The 19,648-nt window shown below is 45.3% G+C and overlaps 1 protein-coding gene across 1 annotated transcript; it reads right to left on the minus strand.

Annotated features, from left to right (window-relative positions):
- LOC310996735 (platelet-derived growth factor receptor beta-like) lies at window positions 1-18,057 on the minus strand. The gene is made up of 27 exons (XM_083986191.1): window positions 17,999-18,057; window positions 16,921-16,989; window positions 16,694-16,788; window positions 15,994-16,189; window positions 15,650-15,910; window positions 15,431-15,561; window positions 15,133-15,214; window positions 14,343-14,417; window positions 13,610-13,793; window positions 13,419-13,534; window positions 12,476-12,587; window positions 10,768-10,870; window positions 10,516-10,624; window positions 9,634-9,728; window positions 8,708-8,840; window positions 7,503-7,607; window positions 6,309-6,413; window positions 5,251-5,353; window positions 5,036-5,157; window positions 4,499-4,614; window positions 4,182-4,304; window positions 3,980-4,091; window positions 3,791-3,890; window positions 1,309-1,414; window positions 957-1,062; window positions 467-593; window positions 1-347 (listed from the first exon to the last, which is right to left on the minus strand). The coding sequence occupies exons 2-27, from the start codon at window positions 16,976-16,978 to the stop codon at window positions 227-229; spliced, it is 3,096 nt and encodes a 1,031-aa protein (XP_083842317.1). The 5' UTR covers window positions 16,979-16,989; window positions 17,999-18,057; the 3' UTR covers window positions 1-226.
- Between the last annotated feature and the right edge of the window lie 1,591 nt (window positions 18,058-19,648).

The raw sequence follows: 19,648 nt of genomic DNA on the forward strand, positions 1-19,648 counted from the left end.
ACACACACACACACACACACACACATTCTCTCTCTTTAGAGCAATACAGAGATTAAATGAGGGATTATAAATCTGATCCAGGACCTGCCACAGTCCACTCATTAATAGACTAACAGGAAGAAGAAGAAGCCACTTCCTGTTGGTCGGGTCAAAGGTTAGATAGTTAATGCCTTACAGTCAGGACTGAGGGGAAACACCCTCCTCCTCTCCACTCTGTCTGCAGCCTTCACAGGCAGCTCTCCTCCTCTTCCTCACCTCCACACGATGAAGCCAGAGGCACCTCAGCGTCACCTTCTGATGATGTCACTTCCTGTGGTCCAGATACATCTTCAGCATCGAGGAGGGGGCTGCAGGGGAAACGTCATTCATCGTCATTTTTGAGCATCGATTCGTCACTGCAGAAGATGAAGGTGATGGAGGATCATTGATGAGCTGTAGCTCCACCCACTGAGAGGTAATGTCATACCTGACTGCGTCCAGCGCAGCGCTGCTCGTTTCTATGGTAATGTCAGCAATGGGAATGATGTAGGAGGGGCCTGCCTCCACTGGCTCCACCTCCAGCTGGTGAACCTTCACCTCAGGGGCGGGGCTATCTGCAGAAGAAAAAGAGGGCAGAGTTTGAAGTGGTGAATGTGTGTGCGTTTCCATGTGTTGTTGCATTATTTCCTTGGACAAACATGTCATGATGATGGGACGATTCTCTAAACTCATATCATACTATGTATCATGATGCAGTACTATGCTGTTTTTCTACTCAGGCAGTACAGGATGTCACCAGATAACGTATCTACTGTCTCTGTATCTTCACTCTGGGCCTCTCATGACTGTGGGTCACTTTGCAAATGTCTTGGATTCAGTTTATGGAAGGACAAGCCCCAACACTGTGTTCTACTATACAAGAATTGTGTGAGCAGTGTGTACATGTGTGTGTGTTTGTTACTGTGTGTATATGTTACCATGTGTGTCCACCTGATCTTCAGCAGCTCTGGATAAACTCAGTCTGGATCGAACGATAGCTGGACTGTTGCTTTTCAGGAAGTTCTCTGTCAGCTGGAGGTAACGCTAAACAACAACAATCATCGTCATCGTCATCATCATCATCATCATCATCATCATCATCATCATCATCATCATCATCATCATCATCATCTTGATCATCATTAGCTGAGTCCTGCAACTCAGGATCTCATACTGGTCCACTGGACCACATGCACTAACACCACTGATGGAGGTAAAGACTGATGGAGGAGAGGACTCTCAGGAATCAACATGTGCTGACATAAACAGGAGGTCTGAAGTGGTTTGTACCTTACTGAAGTCGTCTGTTAATGTTTTTCCCACAGAGACAACCAGAGATGAGAACGACGGGCGAGACTGAGGCTCCTCCTCCCAGCAGAGCTTCATCAGCTCACAGCTACAGACAGGAAACAGACAGGAAACAGCCAGGAAACAGTCAGGAAACAGCCAGGAAACAGTCAGGAAACAGACTGGAAACAGACGGAACAGTGGAACAGGGATCAGACTGGAAACAGTCAGGAGACAGACTGGAAACAGACAGGAAACAGTCAGGAAACAGACTGGAAACAGACTGGAAACAGACTGGAAACAGACTGGAAACAGACGGAACAGTGGAACAGGGATCAGACTGGAAACAGTCAGGAAACAGACTGGAAACAGACTGGAAACAGTCTGGAAACAGTCAGGAAACAGACTGGAAACAGTCAGGAGACAGACTGGAAACAGACAGGAAACAGACTGGAAACAGACTGGAAACAGTCAGGAAACAGACTGGAAACAGACAGGAGACAGACTGGAAACAGACTGGAAACAGACTGGAAACAGACTGGAAACAGTCAGGAAACAGACTGGAAACAGACAGGAAACAGACTGGAAACAGACTGGAAACAGACGGAACAGTGGAACAGGGATCAGACTGGAAACAGTCAGGAGACAGACTGGAAACAGACTGGAAACAGACTGGAAACAGACTGGAAACAGTCAGGAAACAGACAGGAAACAGACAGGAAACAGACAGGAAACAGTCAGGAAACAGACTGGAAACAGACGGAACAGTGGAACAGGGATCAGACTGGAAACAGACTGGAAACAGTCAGGAAACAGCCAGGAAACAGTCAGGAAACAGACTGGAAACAGACGGAACAGTGGAACAGGGATCAGACTGGAAACAGTCAGGAGACAGACTGGAAACAGACAGGAAACAGTCAGGAAACAGACTGGAAACAGACTGGAAACAGACTGGAAACAGACTGGAAACAGACGGAACAGTGGAACAGGGATCAGACTGGAAACAGTCAGGAAACAGACTGGAAACAGACTGGAAACAGTCTGGAAACAGTCAGGAAACAGACTGGAAACAGTCAGGAGACAGACTGGAAACAGACAGGAAACAGACTGGAAACAGACTGGAAACAGTCAGGAAACAGACTGGAAACAGACAGGAGACAGACTGGAAACAGACTGGAAACAGACTGGAAACAGACTGGAAACAGTCAGGAAACAGACTGGAAACAGACAGGAAACAGACTGGAAACAGACTGGAAACAGACGGAACAGTGGAACAGGGATCAGACTGGAAACAGTCAGGAGACAGACTGGAAACAGACTGGAAACAGACTGGAAACAGACTGGAAACAGTCAGGAAACAGACAGGAAACAGACAGGAAACAGACAGGAAACAGACAGGAAACAGACTGGAAACAGACTGGAAACAGACTGGAAACAGACTGGAAACAGACGGAACAGTGGAACAGGGATCAGACTGGAAACAGTCAGGAGACAGACTGGAAACAGACTGGAAACAGACTGGAAACAGACTGTAAACAGTCAGGAAACAGACAGGAAACAGACAGGAAACAGACAGGAAACAGACTGGAAACAGACGGAACAGTGGAACAGGGATCAGACTGGAAACAGTCAGGAAACAGACTGGAAACAGACAGGAAACAGACTGGAAACAGTCAGGAAACAGACTGGAAACAGACAGGAAACAGACTGGAAACAGACTGGAAACAGACGGAACAGTGGAACAGGGATCAGACTGATACAGTCAGGAGACAGACTGGAAACAGACTGGAAACAGACTGGAAACAGACAGGAAACAGACAGGAAACAGACTGGAAACAGACTGGAAACAGTCAGGAAACAGACTGGAAACAGACTGGAAACAGACTGGAAACAGACTGGAAACAGACTGGAAACAGTCAGGAAACAGACAGGAAACAGACAGGAAACAGACTGGAAACAGACTGGAAACAGACTGGAAACAGTCAGGAAACAGTCAGGAAACAGACTGGAAACAGACTGGAAACAGACTGGAAACAGACTGGAAACAGACGGAACAGTGGAACAGGGATCAGACTGGAAACAGTCAGGAGACAGACTGGAAACAGACTGGAAACAGACTGGAAACAGTCAGGAAACAGACAGGAAACAGACTGGAAACAGACTGGAAACAGACTGGAAACAGACGGAACAGTGGAACAGGGATCAGACTGGAAACAGTCAGGAGACAGACTGGAAACAGACTGGAAACAGTCAGGAGACAGTCAGGAAACAGTCAGGAGACAGACTGGAAACAGACTGGAAACAGTCAGGAGACAGTCAGGAAACAGTCAGGAGACAGACTGGAAACAGACAGGAAACAGACTGGAAACAGACGGAACAGTGGAACAGGGATCAGACTGGAAACAGACTGGAAACAGACTGGAAACAGACAGGAAACAGTCAGGAGACAGACAGAACAGTGGAACAGGGAACAGACTTGTCCTACATGTCAGGGGGGGCGTGTTCAGGGCCGGTCATCCTGTATCCTCTCTTCAGAGCAGAGTAAAACTCCTGGGTCATTGGAAGTTCAGGGTACGGGCTCCCACCTGGGACAAAAGACACAAAGAGGGGAGTGAGGTGGCTGCAGACTGGTCAAACTGCTCAGTGCCATTTCAGAACGGTCAGGGTGAGTTACCCAGAGAGAAGATCTCCCACAGTAAGACTCCGTAAGACCAGACGTCGCTCTGAGAGCTGTAAATGTTCTGGAAGATGCTCTCTGGAGACATCCACTTCACCGGCAGGAAGCTCTGAACATCAACACATGGCTGTCAGTCAACGCTGTGAGCTCCTGTCAATCACTCATGCTCAGTTAAAGTTCATGTAACACGTTCACTGACGTTTCCTCTGGCGATGTAGTCCTGATCCTTTGTGAGGTCACGAGCCAAACCAAAGTCACAGACCTTCACCAGCTTCCCCTCACAGACCAGGACATTCCTTGCCGCCAGGTCTCTGTGGACACACTGAGGGGCACCAATGGGACAATCAAGGGACATCAGAGATGGAAGCCACAGAAGGACAAAAGGACAATACAGAGGAAGAGACAGGGGAATGTTACAGAAGGACAGAGTGGGACACAGGGGGACAATTCATTAAACCACAGTGGCAACATGTGACATAAAGTTTCCATTTCATTATTCCACTAAAGGGCTCCTACATTTCTGGAGCAGAGGAAGTCCATGGCCTGGGAGATCTGGTAGGAGAAGCTGAGGAGGTCTCTGAGGCTGAGGAGAGGAGAGTCACTGAGGAGCAGAGAGGACTCCCCCTGCTGGTCTGAGGGAGAGTCACAGGAAACACTGTAACCTCTGGACTGTGTAGTGCTTCAGTGTGCGCTGCATGTCACAGATTCTAGTAACACTTTACAATAAGGGTCCCTTAATTAACATTAGTTAGTACATTATTAAGCATTAATTAACTCTTTACAGCTATATTAACAATCATTATTATGTATTATTTAGGATTAGGAAACACATTAATTAATGTAGCCTATTAGTAAGCAGTTAATTAATGTTAACTACTCAAAGTAGTTAATAAATTATTAAGTAATAAGTAAGTAGCCTAAATAAGTTGAATAATGAAATTAGTTATCATTATGTATGCATTACTCAGCATTAATTAACACATTAGTTTATATATTAATGCTTAATAATGTATTAAGGGACCCTTATTGTAAAGTGTTACCCAGATTCTTTACCTGCTGGTATGTACGGAGTCTCGTACGCCGCCGGTTCGATGTCGGCGTAGCTGAGCTCCTGCATGGCAACGTACTGAGCGCTCTCCTCTTTGTTCATGTGCATGTAACCGCCATCACTGTCACTACGGGGGAGAGACATTCACACTCAGTACAAACTCAGAGAGAGAGAGAGGGGCGGTTGGCACCTTTGTTTATTTGTGTGGTTACGTGTTGACCTTTTGGTGTGAGTGCCATTCTGCTGGAAGGTGTGTTTGTTCCTATGCAGGTAGTTCACCAGGTCACCATGACGACAGAACTCAGTGATCAGATAGACAGGGCCTGGTATACGGACAGGTGATAGTTACTTTTTATTTATAATAGTTATTATTTATAAGACAGGATTTGTAGGGTGTTAGTGTTAGCTGAAGATCAGTTCAGGTTTAGTGTGAGGTTAGTCTGGTGGAGTCCAAGGTAAATCCAGCTTGAGCTCAGGTTTAGGTTGGTGTTAGTTCCAGGTAAGGTTGGGGTTGCTTCAGGATTAGTTCAGAGTTAGTTCAGAGTTGTGCCACAAAGCAGGATCACCGGTTTAGCGAGGTAACTTCAGGGTTAACCCTGGCTTTCCGGTACCACGAAGCTGGATTCATTCTTACCGAGGTGAGTTACCATGGTAACTTACTCTGAACGGCAAACCTGCTCCGGGTCAGGGTAGCTTTCAGGATTGATCTGAATCCAGTAAAAGGCTCAACCCACCGGCCAATCACCTGTACGGGAATAATGACACGTGTCCTCTCACCGGTAACCGGAGCCCAAGAGCGTTATGGCTGTAATGTTTTGATAACCAGCGTCGTGGTAGCTACCGCTGATCCGGAGTGACAGTGTTGTGGATAGGTTCAGCTGGATAGGCTGAGAGTAACCCCGGGTAGGCTGAGCTCGCTTTGTGATACAGGTTTATTTTTCAAGGTAAACTAAGGGTTGATTCAGGGTTAGTTCTGGATTAATTTAGAGGTAGTTCAGGTTTAATTTTCAGGGTTGATTCAGGGTTAGTTCTGGATTAATTTAGAGTTAGTTCAGGTTTAATTTTCAGGGTAAACTCAGGGTTGATTCGGGGTTAGTTCTGGATTAGTTCAGGGTTGGTTCAGGTTTAATTTTCAGGGTAAACTCAGGGTTGATTCGGGGTTAGTTCTGGTTAGTTCAGGGTTAGTTGAGTTCAGGTTTGATTTGCAGGGTAAACTCAGGGTTGATTCAGGGTTAGTTTAGGGTTAGTTTAAGGTTAGCTCAGGGTTAAATAGCATACCTCCTCTAGTGCAGGCTCCCAGCAGGTTGACGACGTTAAGGTGAGGGCCAAGATGAACCAACACCTTCAGCTCTGACATCAGAGACTGCATGGCTCCACTGCTCTCTGAACAGACACATACAGGAAACATTCAGGGGGCTGTTCCAGCAGATCATTATCTGGTTATCCTGGATGAATTTAGCCGGGAGTCAGTTGCACAAAAGCAGAGGCACAGATGTTACCATGGAGATTCTGTGCAGCTAGCCTGCTCCCAACTAGGCAAACATCCAGGCTTAATTAATCCTGGTGTTGTATTCGTTTTGTCAACCTCAGTGTTTTAATTAATTTTTATTAGCATGCACTAGAACAGCCACACTTCTTTGTCCTGGCCTTGTAGGCTTTTGTCCACGCTGTATGAATAACAATTAATAGTCATAATTATTATATTATTATTATTAGATGGACTTATACAGCAATTTTCTAGTATCTACAACCACTCAAAGTGCTTTACATTGTATGTTAACCTGTCACATGTTCACACACACACATTCATAAAGCTAGCCATTCACACACATTCATACACCCAATGCACACATCGGGGGGAAAGCGTGGACATGTGGACTGGAGGGGCCGGGAACGGAACCACTGTTAGTGAACAACCCTCTCTAGCCGCCCTAGACTGCAGTTTTTACATTAACACGTTTATAAGCGTTAATTTGGAGAAAATGTCGAGTTGCTCACTGAATGGTAATCATCATGTGTCAGTGTTAGAAAGTGTATCTTTGTGGATAACTTACACATGAAGCTGGTTTGTTATTAACTGCCAGGCTTTTTTCTTCTCCTGATGACAGCGGGTGTATTTCCTTTTTTGGAAACAATATGATCACCGCCTTGTAACTTTCCAAGAAGAGCTGATGAAAGGTCTGCATCAGTGAATCTGTGATCAATACTGCAATCAATTTTTAAAAAGCTGTGGACACGCTTTTATCTGAATTACTTCGACCTGACTTGACAGATCTGCACCCCATCATCCTGGTTTGGACTAAGCCAGGATACACTGATGAGGCTAGGTCAAGCCTCGCTTTCTCAGTTATCCTGAATTTCTTAATTCTGCTTTTGTGCAATAGCCCCCAGCTTTATTGACCTCTGTCGGTAATCAATCAGACAGGTAAACTGCATGTGACACACCGTCCACAGGCTGAGACAATCACTTACGTTTGACCATCTTCACAGCTGCTTTAGTTGTAGAATGAGTGTCAATCAGACCCGAGACGTCCGCCTCGACGACACGACCAAATGCACCTGAACCCAGCACCTGACCTGGGGGGGGGGGGGGGGGGGGGTCAGAATAAATCAGATTAGATCAGAGAGTATTGATTATGGTATATTATGGCGCTTTTCTACTACACTTTCACAGCACGGCACGGCTCGGTAAAGGTGCTTTTCCACTACAGCTGAGTTCTTCTTGTTCCTTCTCAGCGGGGGCGGGGTCGGCACGGGGGTGATCGCGGGGCCACATTGTCCGCCTCTCTTTTTTCGATGCGCTCGTCAGCTCCAAACTCACTCGTCTGCACCTTGTTACAGACCACAGTGGTTTTACACACAGCAACATTGAACTCAGGTGAAGGAATAACAACAGTCTCGATACAGATCAGCTGGCGCTGATGCCGCTCTGTTTTTGAAATTTCTGGGTTTGATTCTCATGTCGGACGTAGCGCTCGCACTCTTCCAGTGAAGACGCTCTGTCCAATCAGTGGAAGGCAGTCGGCTGACGTCACGTTATAGTATCGCTTCGGCTCGCTTGGAACCAGGGCCGAGGAGGAACTAAAATAGTACCTGGTACTAGGTACTAGGACTAGTGGAAAAGCAAAAAAAAGCGGGCCGTGCCACGCCGCACCGCGCCGTGCCGTGTCGTGCCGCGCCAGTGGAAAAGCACCATTAGAGTCCCAGGGGAGGAGCAAGACCAGAACAAGTCATAAAACATGGAGAGTCTCCACTCAGAGTCTGAACTACTTAGACTCTGTAGTCTAAGTAGTTCATGCTCACAGCCTCCACTGCAGAGTACAGGCAGTGTTCCATCAATGTCACCAAAGAAAGCCACGCTCTCCAAATTAAGCCCCAAATTGTGCCGCCAACACCGTTCAGACTTATCTGATTCAGGCTGACTGAAGACAGACTCACACAGTCCTACATGAGAAGCCCAAATGAATGAAAACATGAACAAAGTTACGATCAAATGAGTCACAGAGAGGTGAAAGTCTTTTCAGCATCTGGACCAACACTGCTGAGGTTGGGAAAAGTGCAGGAGTCCAAGTATCTCAGCGTGTAGTTGATGAGGCAGCTGAGCAGGAGGCAAACGCCATGATGATAAAGTTAGTGCTACACTGTCCATATTGTAGCATGTTATCTGGTGGTATTACCTAGTACTACACTGTCTCTGGGTATTTCCCAGGTGGAGTTGTAAGGCAGGTGGGCGGGGTCCAGGTAGGTGTACTGCTGTCCGTCAGCGCTCACAGACTCAATCACCTTCCAGCGAACTTCATAACGAGGTTTCTAACAGGAAGAGACCAACAGACATCAGGTCAATGAGAGTCTCAACATGTTTTAAAGTGTTAAAGGGACAGTTCAACATTTTGGCAAATTGGCCCATTGCCATAATCCCTATAGTCATAGCAGTAGGGTCGTTACCTTTATTTGTCGGTGCGAGCAATTTTTAGAACGGTGGAGCAGAGCCGTGAGCTGCTCAGAGCTACGCTACGGAGGCTCATGGGATTTCTTGGTTTCCCTCATAAAACTCATCAAATACACAACAACAACAACTCCAAAATGCTCTGGTTGTGACCTGTTGTTGTGAGACGGAGTTGTTTTAGAGGTAAATTCATGCAAAACCGCTGATACGCGTTGTCTTCAGGGACAGTTTTTCAGCAAGCAGTCACTGCATTTACCTCGAAAACAACTCTGTCTCGTAGCGTTCTGTTATTATCTCATAGCGTGGTGAATGTGCAGGTCACAACTTGTCCACCAGAGCGTTGTGGAGTTGTTGGATTGTGTATTTGATGAGTTTGATGAGGGAAACCAAGAAATCCCATGAGCCTCCGTAGTGTAGCTCTGAGCAGCTCACGGCTCTGCTCTGCCGTTCTAAAAATAGCTTGCACCGACAATTAAAGGTAACGAACCTACTGCTATATGCTATAGGGATTAAGACAATGGGCCAATTTGCCAAAATGTTGAACTATCCCTTTAAACTCTCACACTGCGAGATGTCATGGCAACCACAGATTACTCCTGAAAGACAGCAAAATACGGCTAATGTTCTATGAGGGCAACAGCAAATAGAACTACTGACTTTTCTCCAGAGGAGGATGAGGATGATGAGGAAAAAGACGGCGATGACAACCAGAACCAGGACAGCTGCCAAGACAGCAACCTGAGACAGGAGGGCTGGAGACAGGAAGACAAAGTTAGTTTACAATATACGTCCTACCTGCTCTTTAAATGCTAGATATCGCTTAATCCAATTCAAAGTCCTACACAGAATCCATTATTCAAAAGGGAAGTTACACAACATTTTTCCTGAAATGTCTACAGAAGCTGATCTTCTGCACAGTTTTGCCGTGTGTGCAAAATTGCAAGGCTTCTGGGTTAACATTCTCAGTTTATTCTCAAAATATTTAAAGTACACAGTACTGTATACAGTAGTATGTACTGTGTATGTGTGTGCATGCATACAATTTTGTGGGATTGCAATGACTAAAAAGAAGCATGTGTAATGGAACATGAATCAATGACTTGTGCAATCCTGCAATAAAGTTGAAAAAAAAATTAAAGTATAGATACAACCTGAACCAGTCCTAATAAGCTTGGGTATTTCAGACATGTTGAGATCTTTAAGAGTGACGCAACAACTTTTGTTATTGTCATATGGTCTGTTCACAGCTGATTCTAACGTGTTGGAGAGGAGAAGAGGTGCCCACACTGACAGGGCTGACAGACACCCTTCATCTGGAAAGGATCAGAGTCTCTATAAAGGACACAACTGAACAATCAATGAAAAGATCTGGCGGGTAGATAATGAGTGAAATTTGAATTTTGGGCGAACTATCCCTTTAACATTGACCTGTGCATTGCCCTGTATTGGACCTCTGTTTTTGAAAATTAATAAAAATATTTGAAACAGGCTTTAGGTACTTGCGCTGCAGTAGTGGCCTACAGCAGCATCAGTACGTACAGGGAGTCAGGACTCGCAGGTCTCTGGCTCGGCGTCCGGCTGTGTTCTTGGCTTCACAGCGAACAGCTGACACAGAGCTGAGAGCCTGGAGAGTCAACACACTGCGTACCTGCACACACACACACACACACACACACACACACACACACACACACACACACACACACACACACACATACAAAAAGAGCTGTTAGTCATCTTCACATCATGACAGTATCATGTCTCTTCCCCTTTGATGACATCACTGGTTACCTGGGTGACTCCCCTCTCCTCCACCTCAGTAATGTTCTCCTGCAGGGACACGCCCCCCGAGGCTGCTGATAGGCTCCTCCAGTCGCTTGTCACATTACTACACCTGTAGGCCACAGGGTTACTCTAGCAATAGGCAAGGCAAGGCATCTTTATTTATATAACACATTTCATACCAAGGGGCAACTCAATGTGCTTTACATAAAGACAAAACATTTAACAGGAAGAAATGGAAGGGAAAAAAATAACAGAATAGTAAAAACTGTCAACATAGAACATACAATTAAAAGCAAGAAAAATGAATAAAGAAAGTGCATACATAATAAAATAGAAACTAAATTAAAATAGAGCATAAAATATGAGTTTGCAGCATGAAAACAGTTAAGAGGACTTACAGTGCAAAACCAAGATTATGATTAAAGTTCTGATGACCCCTGGACATTTCTGTCCACCTCTCACACTTTCCCAACTCCCCACGGTCAAATGAAAGGTCACTGGGGCCTGGTTTGACCCTTGACATGACCCTTCGCTGGACAAAAATGTCCACCTCCGCCTACGGGTTTTTTAATGTATTTTAAGGAAAAAAATTTAACTAACAGATATGAACCATGAACCACCATGAAACCTCCCAAGTTTATCACTCACATTAAGACAAGAATTTTTTGTATTACAAGTTTTGTCAAATTTTATGTTTAAATGTGTAAATGGGGCAATATCTAATGAAATATGCATTATGCATACGCAATATTTGCATACATTTCCAGAACTGAAATCTGAACAATGGATAAAGCTATTTTCAAAATTCTTGTTTTATTTTGTTGACATATTAGAGTCAGAAGTTTTCACCGAGGGGATTTTGGATATCTCTTTTTATCACTCTGTAAATGAGAAAATACTGTCACCAGCCCTAAAAAAAAAAATCAAATTTCGCATTTTTTGTTTTTGTTTTTTTGGAATCAAATGTTGTATGAATGATATATCAACAATCCCCTCTGTAAAAACCTTCAGAATATAGACAGGAATATAATTATAAAATGAAATAATAAAATAAAAACATATGGCTAAAACAACTGGCCAGGAAGGGGTTAAAAATGTTGAAACCCATGTCAAAAGTGATTTTCATGTTTAGTCAATACCCAGCCTTATATGTATCAGAAATATTTTGGGAGTAACTGATGTTAAATGTCTCTCACTATAGGTGGTAGGGCTGGGACGATATGCTTTTCTCCCGATTTGATTCTTCTACGATTTTTTGGATGGCGATTCGATTTAAATTGCGATTCTACGATATTGCCGATTCTCTCGATTTTAAGTCTGCATTTTTAATATTTATCTGCACACAAATACTGTAGGAGCCTATAAATGAACATACTCCATTATAAAGTGAACTTAAACCCTTTTCAAAACCTGTACTCTCTGTATGTAAAAAAGGCTAACAAATGCACATTGCACAATAGTTTTAAAAAATTAAGAAGAAAAATAAATAAATCTTTTTTTTTTTTTAAAGAAAGAAAAAAAATCGATTTTTTTCTCCCACCCCTAATAGGTGGACATTTTTTGTCCAGGGGTCATGGGTATGGTAAAAGCTGAGGGATCATCTGAGGGGAAGAGCTCAGCCATAAGCACACGAAAAGAGAAATGTTTCAACCTGGATTTAAAAGTGCTCACAGTTGGGGCTTACTCTATGTGTGAGAGAATGTGCATTTGTTACCTGTGTGAGGTAGGACAGGTGTACCAGGTGACAGAGGGAGGGGGGGCTCCCTCACTGACACAGAGCACAGCCTTACTGCCCAGCTCAGACAGAGACGTGATCCTGGGGGGTGCTACACACACACACACACACACACACAAACACACACAGTTAGAAAACACACACACACACACACACACACACACACACACACACACACACACACACACACACACACACTTACATTGTTATAAATTTACACACACTGTTAAAGGGATAGTTCACCCAAAAATCAAATTTCACTCATTATCTACTCACCCTCTACTCACTAAGAGCTGGGAGAATTTTCAGAGTCCTCCGTTCCTTCTCTGAATTACGGGGGGGTCCGCGCAGCAGTATTTGTCCATATAATGGTTGTCAATGGATGCCAACTTTCTTCGTCCAAAAAGACACACCAAAAAACATCCAAATATCTCCATACTGCTCGGCTGTAATGTCCCTCTTGTATTGAAGCCCCGACATGAGAAATTGTTCCGCCGGTCAGTGCAAATCACGCAAGATTTGCACTGACACAAGAAGAGCAGTGAACTGAGACACTGGGAGCTTCCGCTACAAACAAGCTTAAAATATAGACTTATTTAATTTTTTTCGGAACAATTTCTCATGTCGGGGCTTCAATACAAGAGGGACATTACAGACGAGCAGTATGGAGGTATTTGGATGTTTTTTGGTGTGTCTTTTTGGACGAAGAAAGTTGGTATCCATTGACAACCATTATATGGACAAATACTGCTGCGCCCCCCCCCCCCCCCCCCCCCCCCATAACTCAGAGAAGGAACGGAGGACTCTGAAACTTCTCACAGCTCTTAGTTGACATGAGGGTGAGTAGATAATGAGTGAAATTTGAATTTTGGGTGAACTATCCCTTTAAAAATAAAATTCACATGCACGCGCTCCCTCTGACCTTTGACCTCCAGTTTGAAAACAACTTCATCGACATCGTCTTCGTTGGAAACGGTTGCCGTGTAACTTCCTGTCTGATCCATCTGGACTCGAACCAGCGTCAGCGTGCTCACATACCTGCACATCAACCAGTCGTCAGTCAATCCATCATCATCATCACAGTCTGCATCTCCACCCTGACCTCTGACCTACCTGGTGCCCATCAGGTGTGAAGTGGCAATGGGAGTTGTTTCCGTGGCAACAGTTTGGTTGTCTTTGGTCCAGAGGACAGTGGGGGCGGGGTGAGCATCCACCTCCACACTGAACTCCACTGTGTGGTGGAGGAGGGACGTCATGTTGGTGTCACCTGAGGGCCACAGGTGGACATACCCTCGCTCTGCAGAGAGAGAGACTCTACCTGAGTGTGTGTGTGTGTGTGTGTAAATCTAAGACTAAAACTAAAACTAGCAGTGAAAAAATAATTTAGTAATTAAAATTAAACAATAAATAATAACAAATAACATTTTTTCCCCAAAAACTAGAACTAAATCAAAACTCCAGGTACCAATGATAGACTAAGTTAAGTAAAGTAGAGTCAGATCAGCTTAGAGATTCTAAAGCTGCAGGAAGAAAACACCACAGCTCAATATGGGATGACTTGGAGTACAACCCACAGTAGATAAGAGTGAATGGAACCTGATGAGGACTGATGGGAACATTATGGGATGCATCTTCAGAGGTCTGACAGAGGCTTTCTCCTAAAACCTGGAAAACTACAACTAAGACTAAAACTAAATATAAACTCAATAAAAACTAGTCAATTCCTCTACAATAAAAACTCGACTAAAACTGCTTAATCACTTGTTGAACTCACTAAAACTAAACTGAAATAAAAAAGCAAACTGAAAAACTAAATGTGTGTTTGTGTGTGTGTGTGTGTACTGACCCAGTACTGTCACTGTGATGTTTTTCGACACAGTCCGTCCCTGTGTTGTTTCCTGTACCTCACACATATACACACCTACAGGAAGCACACACACACACCATAATAACTGACAGTTATTACAACTACTCGTTGTATTTACATTACATTACAGAGGATCATCAACATGGCACAAGAACCCCCTCCCTGCAGGGACCAGAACCATCCACATCATCAACTTCATCAACAACACTTCACATCACTTTGACCTGTTGCCCTCTGCCAGGGGCTTCAGGTCACTAACAACCTGCACCATTAGACTCAAAAACCAACACTTTAAAATTAACATTATTTAAAGCAGAAGTAAGCAGAATGTTTGTGTTAATATAAGTCTTAAATAGTTCTATCTTCCGACAGCAATCACTTCTATAGAGTGTTTGGTCTGAAACACGGGTCTGTCAGTCACTCTGCTCTGCTGTAAGCCCAGGAGAAAACTTTCCTTGTATCCTACAACCTTTATCCAATGAGGAGAGAGAACGGCATAAAGGGGCGGTCCTCTCTGTGTGTGCAGCCAAGGGATGCGCGTGAATGTGGTGACGTAGGGACGAGGACCAATAGATCCATGACGAGGGCGGGGGCTGCTAACTCCATCGGCTGACAGGAAGTTAGCCAAAACGACCAGATCGCTTACTTCTGCTTTAAGTTACACTCCTTGTTTTCTTGTATTTTAAAATACAAGGATAATAATGGCTTTCTATTCTATTCTATTGTGATGCAGTCTCAGGGCAGGACAAACCTCCATCCTGTCACCTACCTGAATCTGCTACTGTTGCCGTGGGGATGTGAATGAACGAGCGGATGCGATTGGGCAAAAAGTCAGTCAGCCACATGACGTCCTGAACCAGAGCAGACACAACACAAGAAGACATTAGGTAGGGAGACAGAAAGAGAGACAATGAGACAGTGAAGCAGTCAGAGAGTCAGAGAGACAGACAGACAGACAGACAGACAGACAGACAGACAGACAGACAGACAGACAGACAGAGGGACAGACAGACAGACAGACAGACAGACAGACAGACAGACAGACAGACAGACAGACAGACAGGTACCTCTCTGCGGGGAAAGTTCCACTGGAAGTAAGCCATCTCAGTGTCTTTGACGGTGCAGTTGACAGTGAGAGCCTCCCCCTGTTTCAACACACTGCTGGACACAGTCAGGTCCACCTCCATGTCCTTAGGGACTGACACAGACAGAGAGGTCAGACCAGGACTCCATGCTGATCTCATACATTCCTTCTGTTTGGGTCTGATGCTGACAGATGAACTAACCTACGATGCTGAAGACGTAGTACACCTGGGACTCTGTCTGCTGTCCTCCGCCGGCTGCCAAGCACATGTATGAGGTGTCGTTGAGACGACCCGTGAAGCCCCGCCCGGGCTCATACGTCACCCCGCTAATCGGCGTCCTTCCAGGACGTTCATAAAGCGAGACGTTGAGCTTTGGGTCAGAGACGATGCAGGGGATGGTGTCTTCCTCTGACTCCTTCATCACCACTCCTGGGCCCAGTGGGACAAACCACTCATCTGGACCTGAGGGGGGCAGGTGGATACATCTGGACATACAGGTCTCACTGGAGGGACGGACACACATGTATACATGATTTAATCATCACCTTGTCCAGGAATGAAGATATCAATGTCTCTGCTCTGATAGGACGACGCCTCCTCACAGGTGTACCGCCCAGAATTCATCCAGGTAACATTAGAGAGATGCAGGTAGCTGCTGGAACCCTGGTTCTCCACCAAGACCCCGTCTGTCTGAGAGTCCTGAGGGAACCGCCACGTCACCTGGCTCCAGCCTGAACACACCTGTAGAGGCAGATGGTTGGAACCAAGGGGGCAGTTGTCGGTCTGAGAAGTGAAGCTCACTTCCTTGTTCAACAAACTGCAATCCCCCCGGCTTCCTCTGGGGGCTGGTGTCAGAAAGCAGCATTCTCCATAGACCCCCATGTTAAAATCACCCACTTTACATCCTCAATAAACTTGATCAAAGCCTGGTGTCATCACGTTTTTTGGTCTCAACTGATAGTTTCTACCCCCGCACACACTCTGAGGGGGGTGAATTTTTTTTTAACATTTTACTATTATTAGGTTTAAAATTCTGGTCAATTAGGGCGCGGAAACGTTGAGTGACAGGTCCAGAGCGGTCCGGAGACAGCTGCTTCGAGGCCAGTGGGCGGGTTCTCAGCCGGTAAATCCAACATGGCGCTGTTCAGGCCGCCATATTTGAGTCACAAAAATGACTCCTCAAAACCAATGGGTGACGTCACGGATGCTACGTCCATTCTTTTTACAGTCTATGATTGAACTCACCACAGTGAAGCTGGAGGAGGAGTTCAGTAGAACTTCAGAGGACGATGGTATCAGTTCCAGACAGATGCCACCTTCAGGATAAACCAGGAACACACCTGCAGACGGACGGACGGACGGACGGACAGACAGACAGACAGACAGACAGACAGACAGACAGACAGACAGACAGGTTATCAGTCCACCTCTGAGTCCAGCTCATACTGATGTTGTATGTGTTTGTTACCTACCTAACAGGAAGTGGAGCAGGTGCAGACTTCCTGTTTTCTCCTTGACATTGGACATCATGGCTCCAGATCCTGACCAATAACAACACAGAGGAGAAACTTCCAAGCAAATGTCTGCTGTCTCTTTTAGTAAGAAAAACGTGGTGAAATGTAACTGAGTGCATTTACTCCAACATGGTACTTTTTTAGGTACTCTACTTATACTCTACTTATACTTGAGTATTCCCATGTTATTTTGCTGTTTACTTGTACTCCATGTACACCAAGCATCCAGCAGTAAGGAAGCACTAACACTGGACTGGTGTCACTGATAGAATGAGTACACGGCCTTCGGGTTTGTTGTTAAACAGTAATGAAACATTGGACTAAAATACTTGTGAATGCAGGACAGTTCCATGCACCAGAGTTCTTGTACTCTGTGGTCTTAGTAGTAGAACTGCAGTAACCCACACTGGACCACACTGGAGTCGGCTGGATTCGTCTGAACTGATGGTTCCAACAGACCTGAACACACATTCATCTGTGTGTGTGTGTGTGTTTTCACTGGGGGATTTTGGAATGCATTTAAGTAAAAGAAGGTCTAGTCATCAGTCATCCAATCACAATGTGTCCCAGGGGCCAGTGGCCAATCACAGGCTTCCTTGGTGCAGTGTGACAGAAGAATGTGAGTCGACCACTGAAGAAGAAAAATAAACAGTCAAGTATTTCCTGTGGGCAGCAGCAGCAGCAGCAGCAGCAGCAGCAGCGAGGACCACGGTAACTCTGCCATGGATGATGTCACTCATCTGCTGCCATGGTAATGAATTGAACCACAGAATGATCAGTGGTTTTGTCCTGCACTAAAGCCGTCTGAACTGTAGTTACCTACAGTATCTTTACTGTGGTGACCTGTCTGCAGTAACCCCTCTCTCTCCTGATGTGGTGGAAAACGCCGTCTTTCGGCCAATCAGAGCTCAGCAAACAGACTGATGGAGGTCACAGTTCCTCCCTTCATCCTGATGAGAAAGACTTACTGTACTCAGAGTGCATATGTGTGTGTGTGTGTGTGTGTGTGTGTGTGAGTGGGGTGGGGAGCCGTCACCTTGCCGTCACTCCTCCATGGTGAAGGTTGTTTTCTGTGTCCTGATTGGTTCAGATCTGATAATTAAAGGTAAATACACCAACTCAGGATGAGTGACAGACAAACAGACAACAGACACTGACTGTTACTGGGTTAAAGTGTCAGACGCGTTAGATGAAGATGCTTGGCACATGGCTGACGGAGGAGGCTTGGTTCACTCTGTCACAGTTTCAAAGTTAAAGAAGTTTCATTCACTGAAGCTGATTCAAACTAAGAGTCTTTCATAGCACAAACAATAAAACCACAGAAAAGACCAGAGGCTGGAAACCGCAGTAAAAGTACTTCGTTTCTGTCCTGCCTGCTCCTGACAGAGTACTAGTACACAGTAATAGGAGTTTTACTGCAGTGAAACGGGTTGAATCAGCAGAATCAGGCGCTCATCGCTACGGAGACAAAGTCAGAGTGAAATAGAGATAAGACGTTTAGTTTGTCCAGACCTGCTGCCTGCTGATGCTGCTCCTCTTCCTCCTCCTCTTCCTCTCTGTCTTCTCCTTTGTCGTCGTCAGTGTTTTCCTCTTTGCCTTCCCTCTCTCCTCTTCTTCATTCCAGACGCACGACGAATGGAAACCAACAGACTGACTCACAGTGGGAGAGAGAGAGCAAGAGAGGCTCACTATGGCAGAGAGAGGAGAGTCTGGAGCACTGAGAGAAGAAAAAGAGCGAGAGACACTGACCCACAGTGGAGAGAGAGAGAGAGAGAGAGAGAGAGTGGGCCAACGTCTGTTTTCAATCTGTCTCTCTCGCCCCCCCTCCCCCTCCGACAGGAAGCCAACCAAGTTCACACACACACACACACACACACACACACACACACACACACACACACACACACACACACACACTGAAAGGTCTTTTTGAGAGTTTCCACTCTATTTTACTGCTTTGTGTGTGTGTGTGTGTGTGTGTGTGTGTGTGTGTGTGTGTGTGTGTGTGTGTGTGTGTGTGTGTGTGTGTGTGTGTGTGTGTGTGTGTGTGTGTGTGTGAGTGTGTGTGTCTGTCTTGCAGTGAAATTGATTAAATGCACTGGTGTGTGTGTGAAAGAGAAGTAGAAGACAGACTGATCAATCAATCAGTAATAAATCAGTTAAAGATCACTAAAGCAGCAGCTTCAGTCAAAGTCTGTGATTCTTCAACTGACTCCAACTCATCTAAGACTTTATAGATTATTTTATTGACATATTTTTTTAGTTTTATTTTTGTGGGCTTTTTTTTTTTTTGCTTTTAATTGATAGTCTAGTGGAGAGAGACAGGAAATGGGGAGGCAGAGAGAGGGGGGATGACATCCTCAGCCTCTACACACACAGCGCCGGCTCTACAGCGCCCCTTATTGACACATGTCTGACACTGACACACACCTGGACCAGCTGCTGCAGGCTACTTCACTGGACTAAAGTTGACCTGTCATGTCCGCTGCTGACTGCTGTTACAAGCTCTTTCAACCTGGTTTCATGGCTGATCTGCTGCATCAGGTGGGTGGAGTCAGGTGCAGGAATCTCACCTGTTCCTTGGAGGGAGAGAGGTGAGGGACAGGTCAACATAGCTGTCCTGACCAGGGACAGATTATGGCTGCATTCCAAAAGCGGGTTGAGTCGCCCTCGCTCACTTGCCCTC

This window comes from Trachurus trachurus, assembly GCF_905171665.1.
Source record: "Trachurus trachurus genome assembly, chromosome: 14".
Taxonomy (NCBI): domain Eukaryota; kingdom Metazoa; phylum Chordata; class Actinopteri; order Carangiformes; family Carangidae; genus Trachurus; species Trachurus trachurus.

What these genes read in the sequence shown, in the direction of transcription:
- LOC310996735 (XM_083986191.1), bottom strand. Translation starts at nt 16,978, where the DNA reads ATGATGTCCAATGTCAAGGAGAAAACAGGAAGTCTGCACCTGCTCCAC. An exon ending in TCACACCTGATGGGCACCAG is followed by an intron (nt 13,535 to 13,609) that starts GTAGGTCAGAGG and finishes GTTGATGTGCAG; the next exon opens with GTATGTGAGCACGCTGACGC. An exon ending in ACTTCCTCTGCTCCAGAAAT is followed by an intron (nt 4,305 to 4,498) that starts GTAGGAGCCCTT and finishes GGTGCCCCTCAG; the next exon opens with TGTGTCCACAGAGACCTGGC.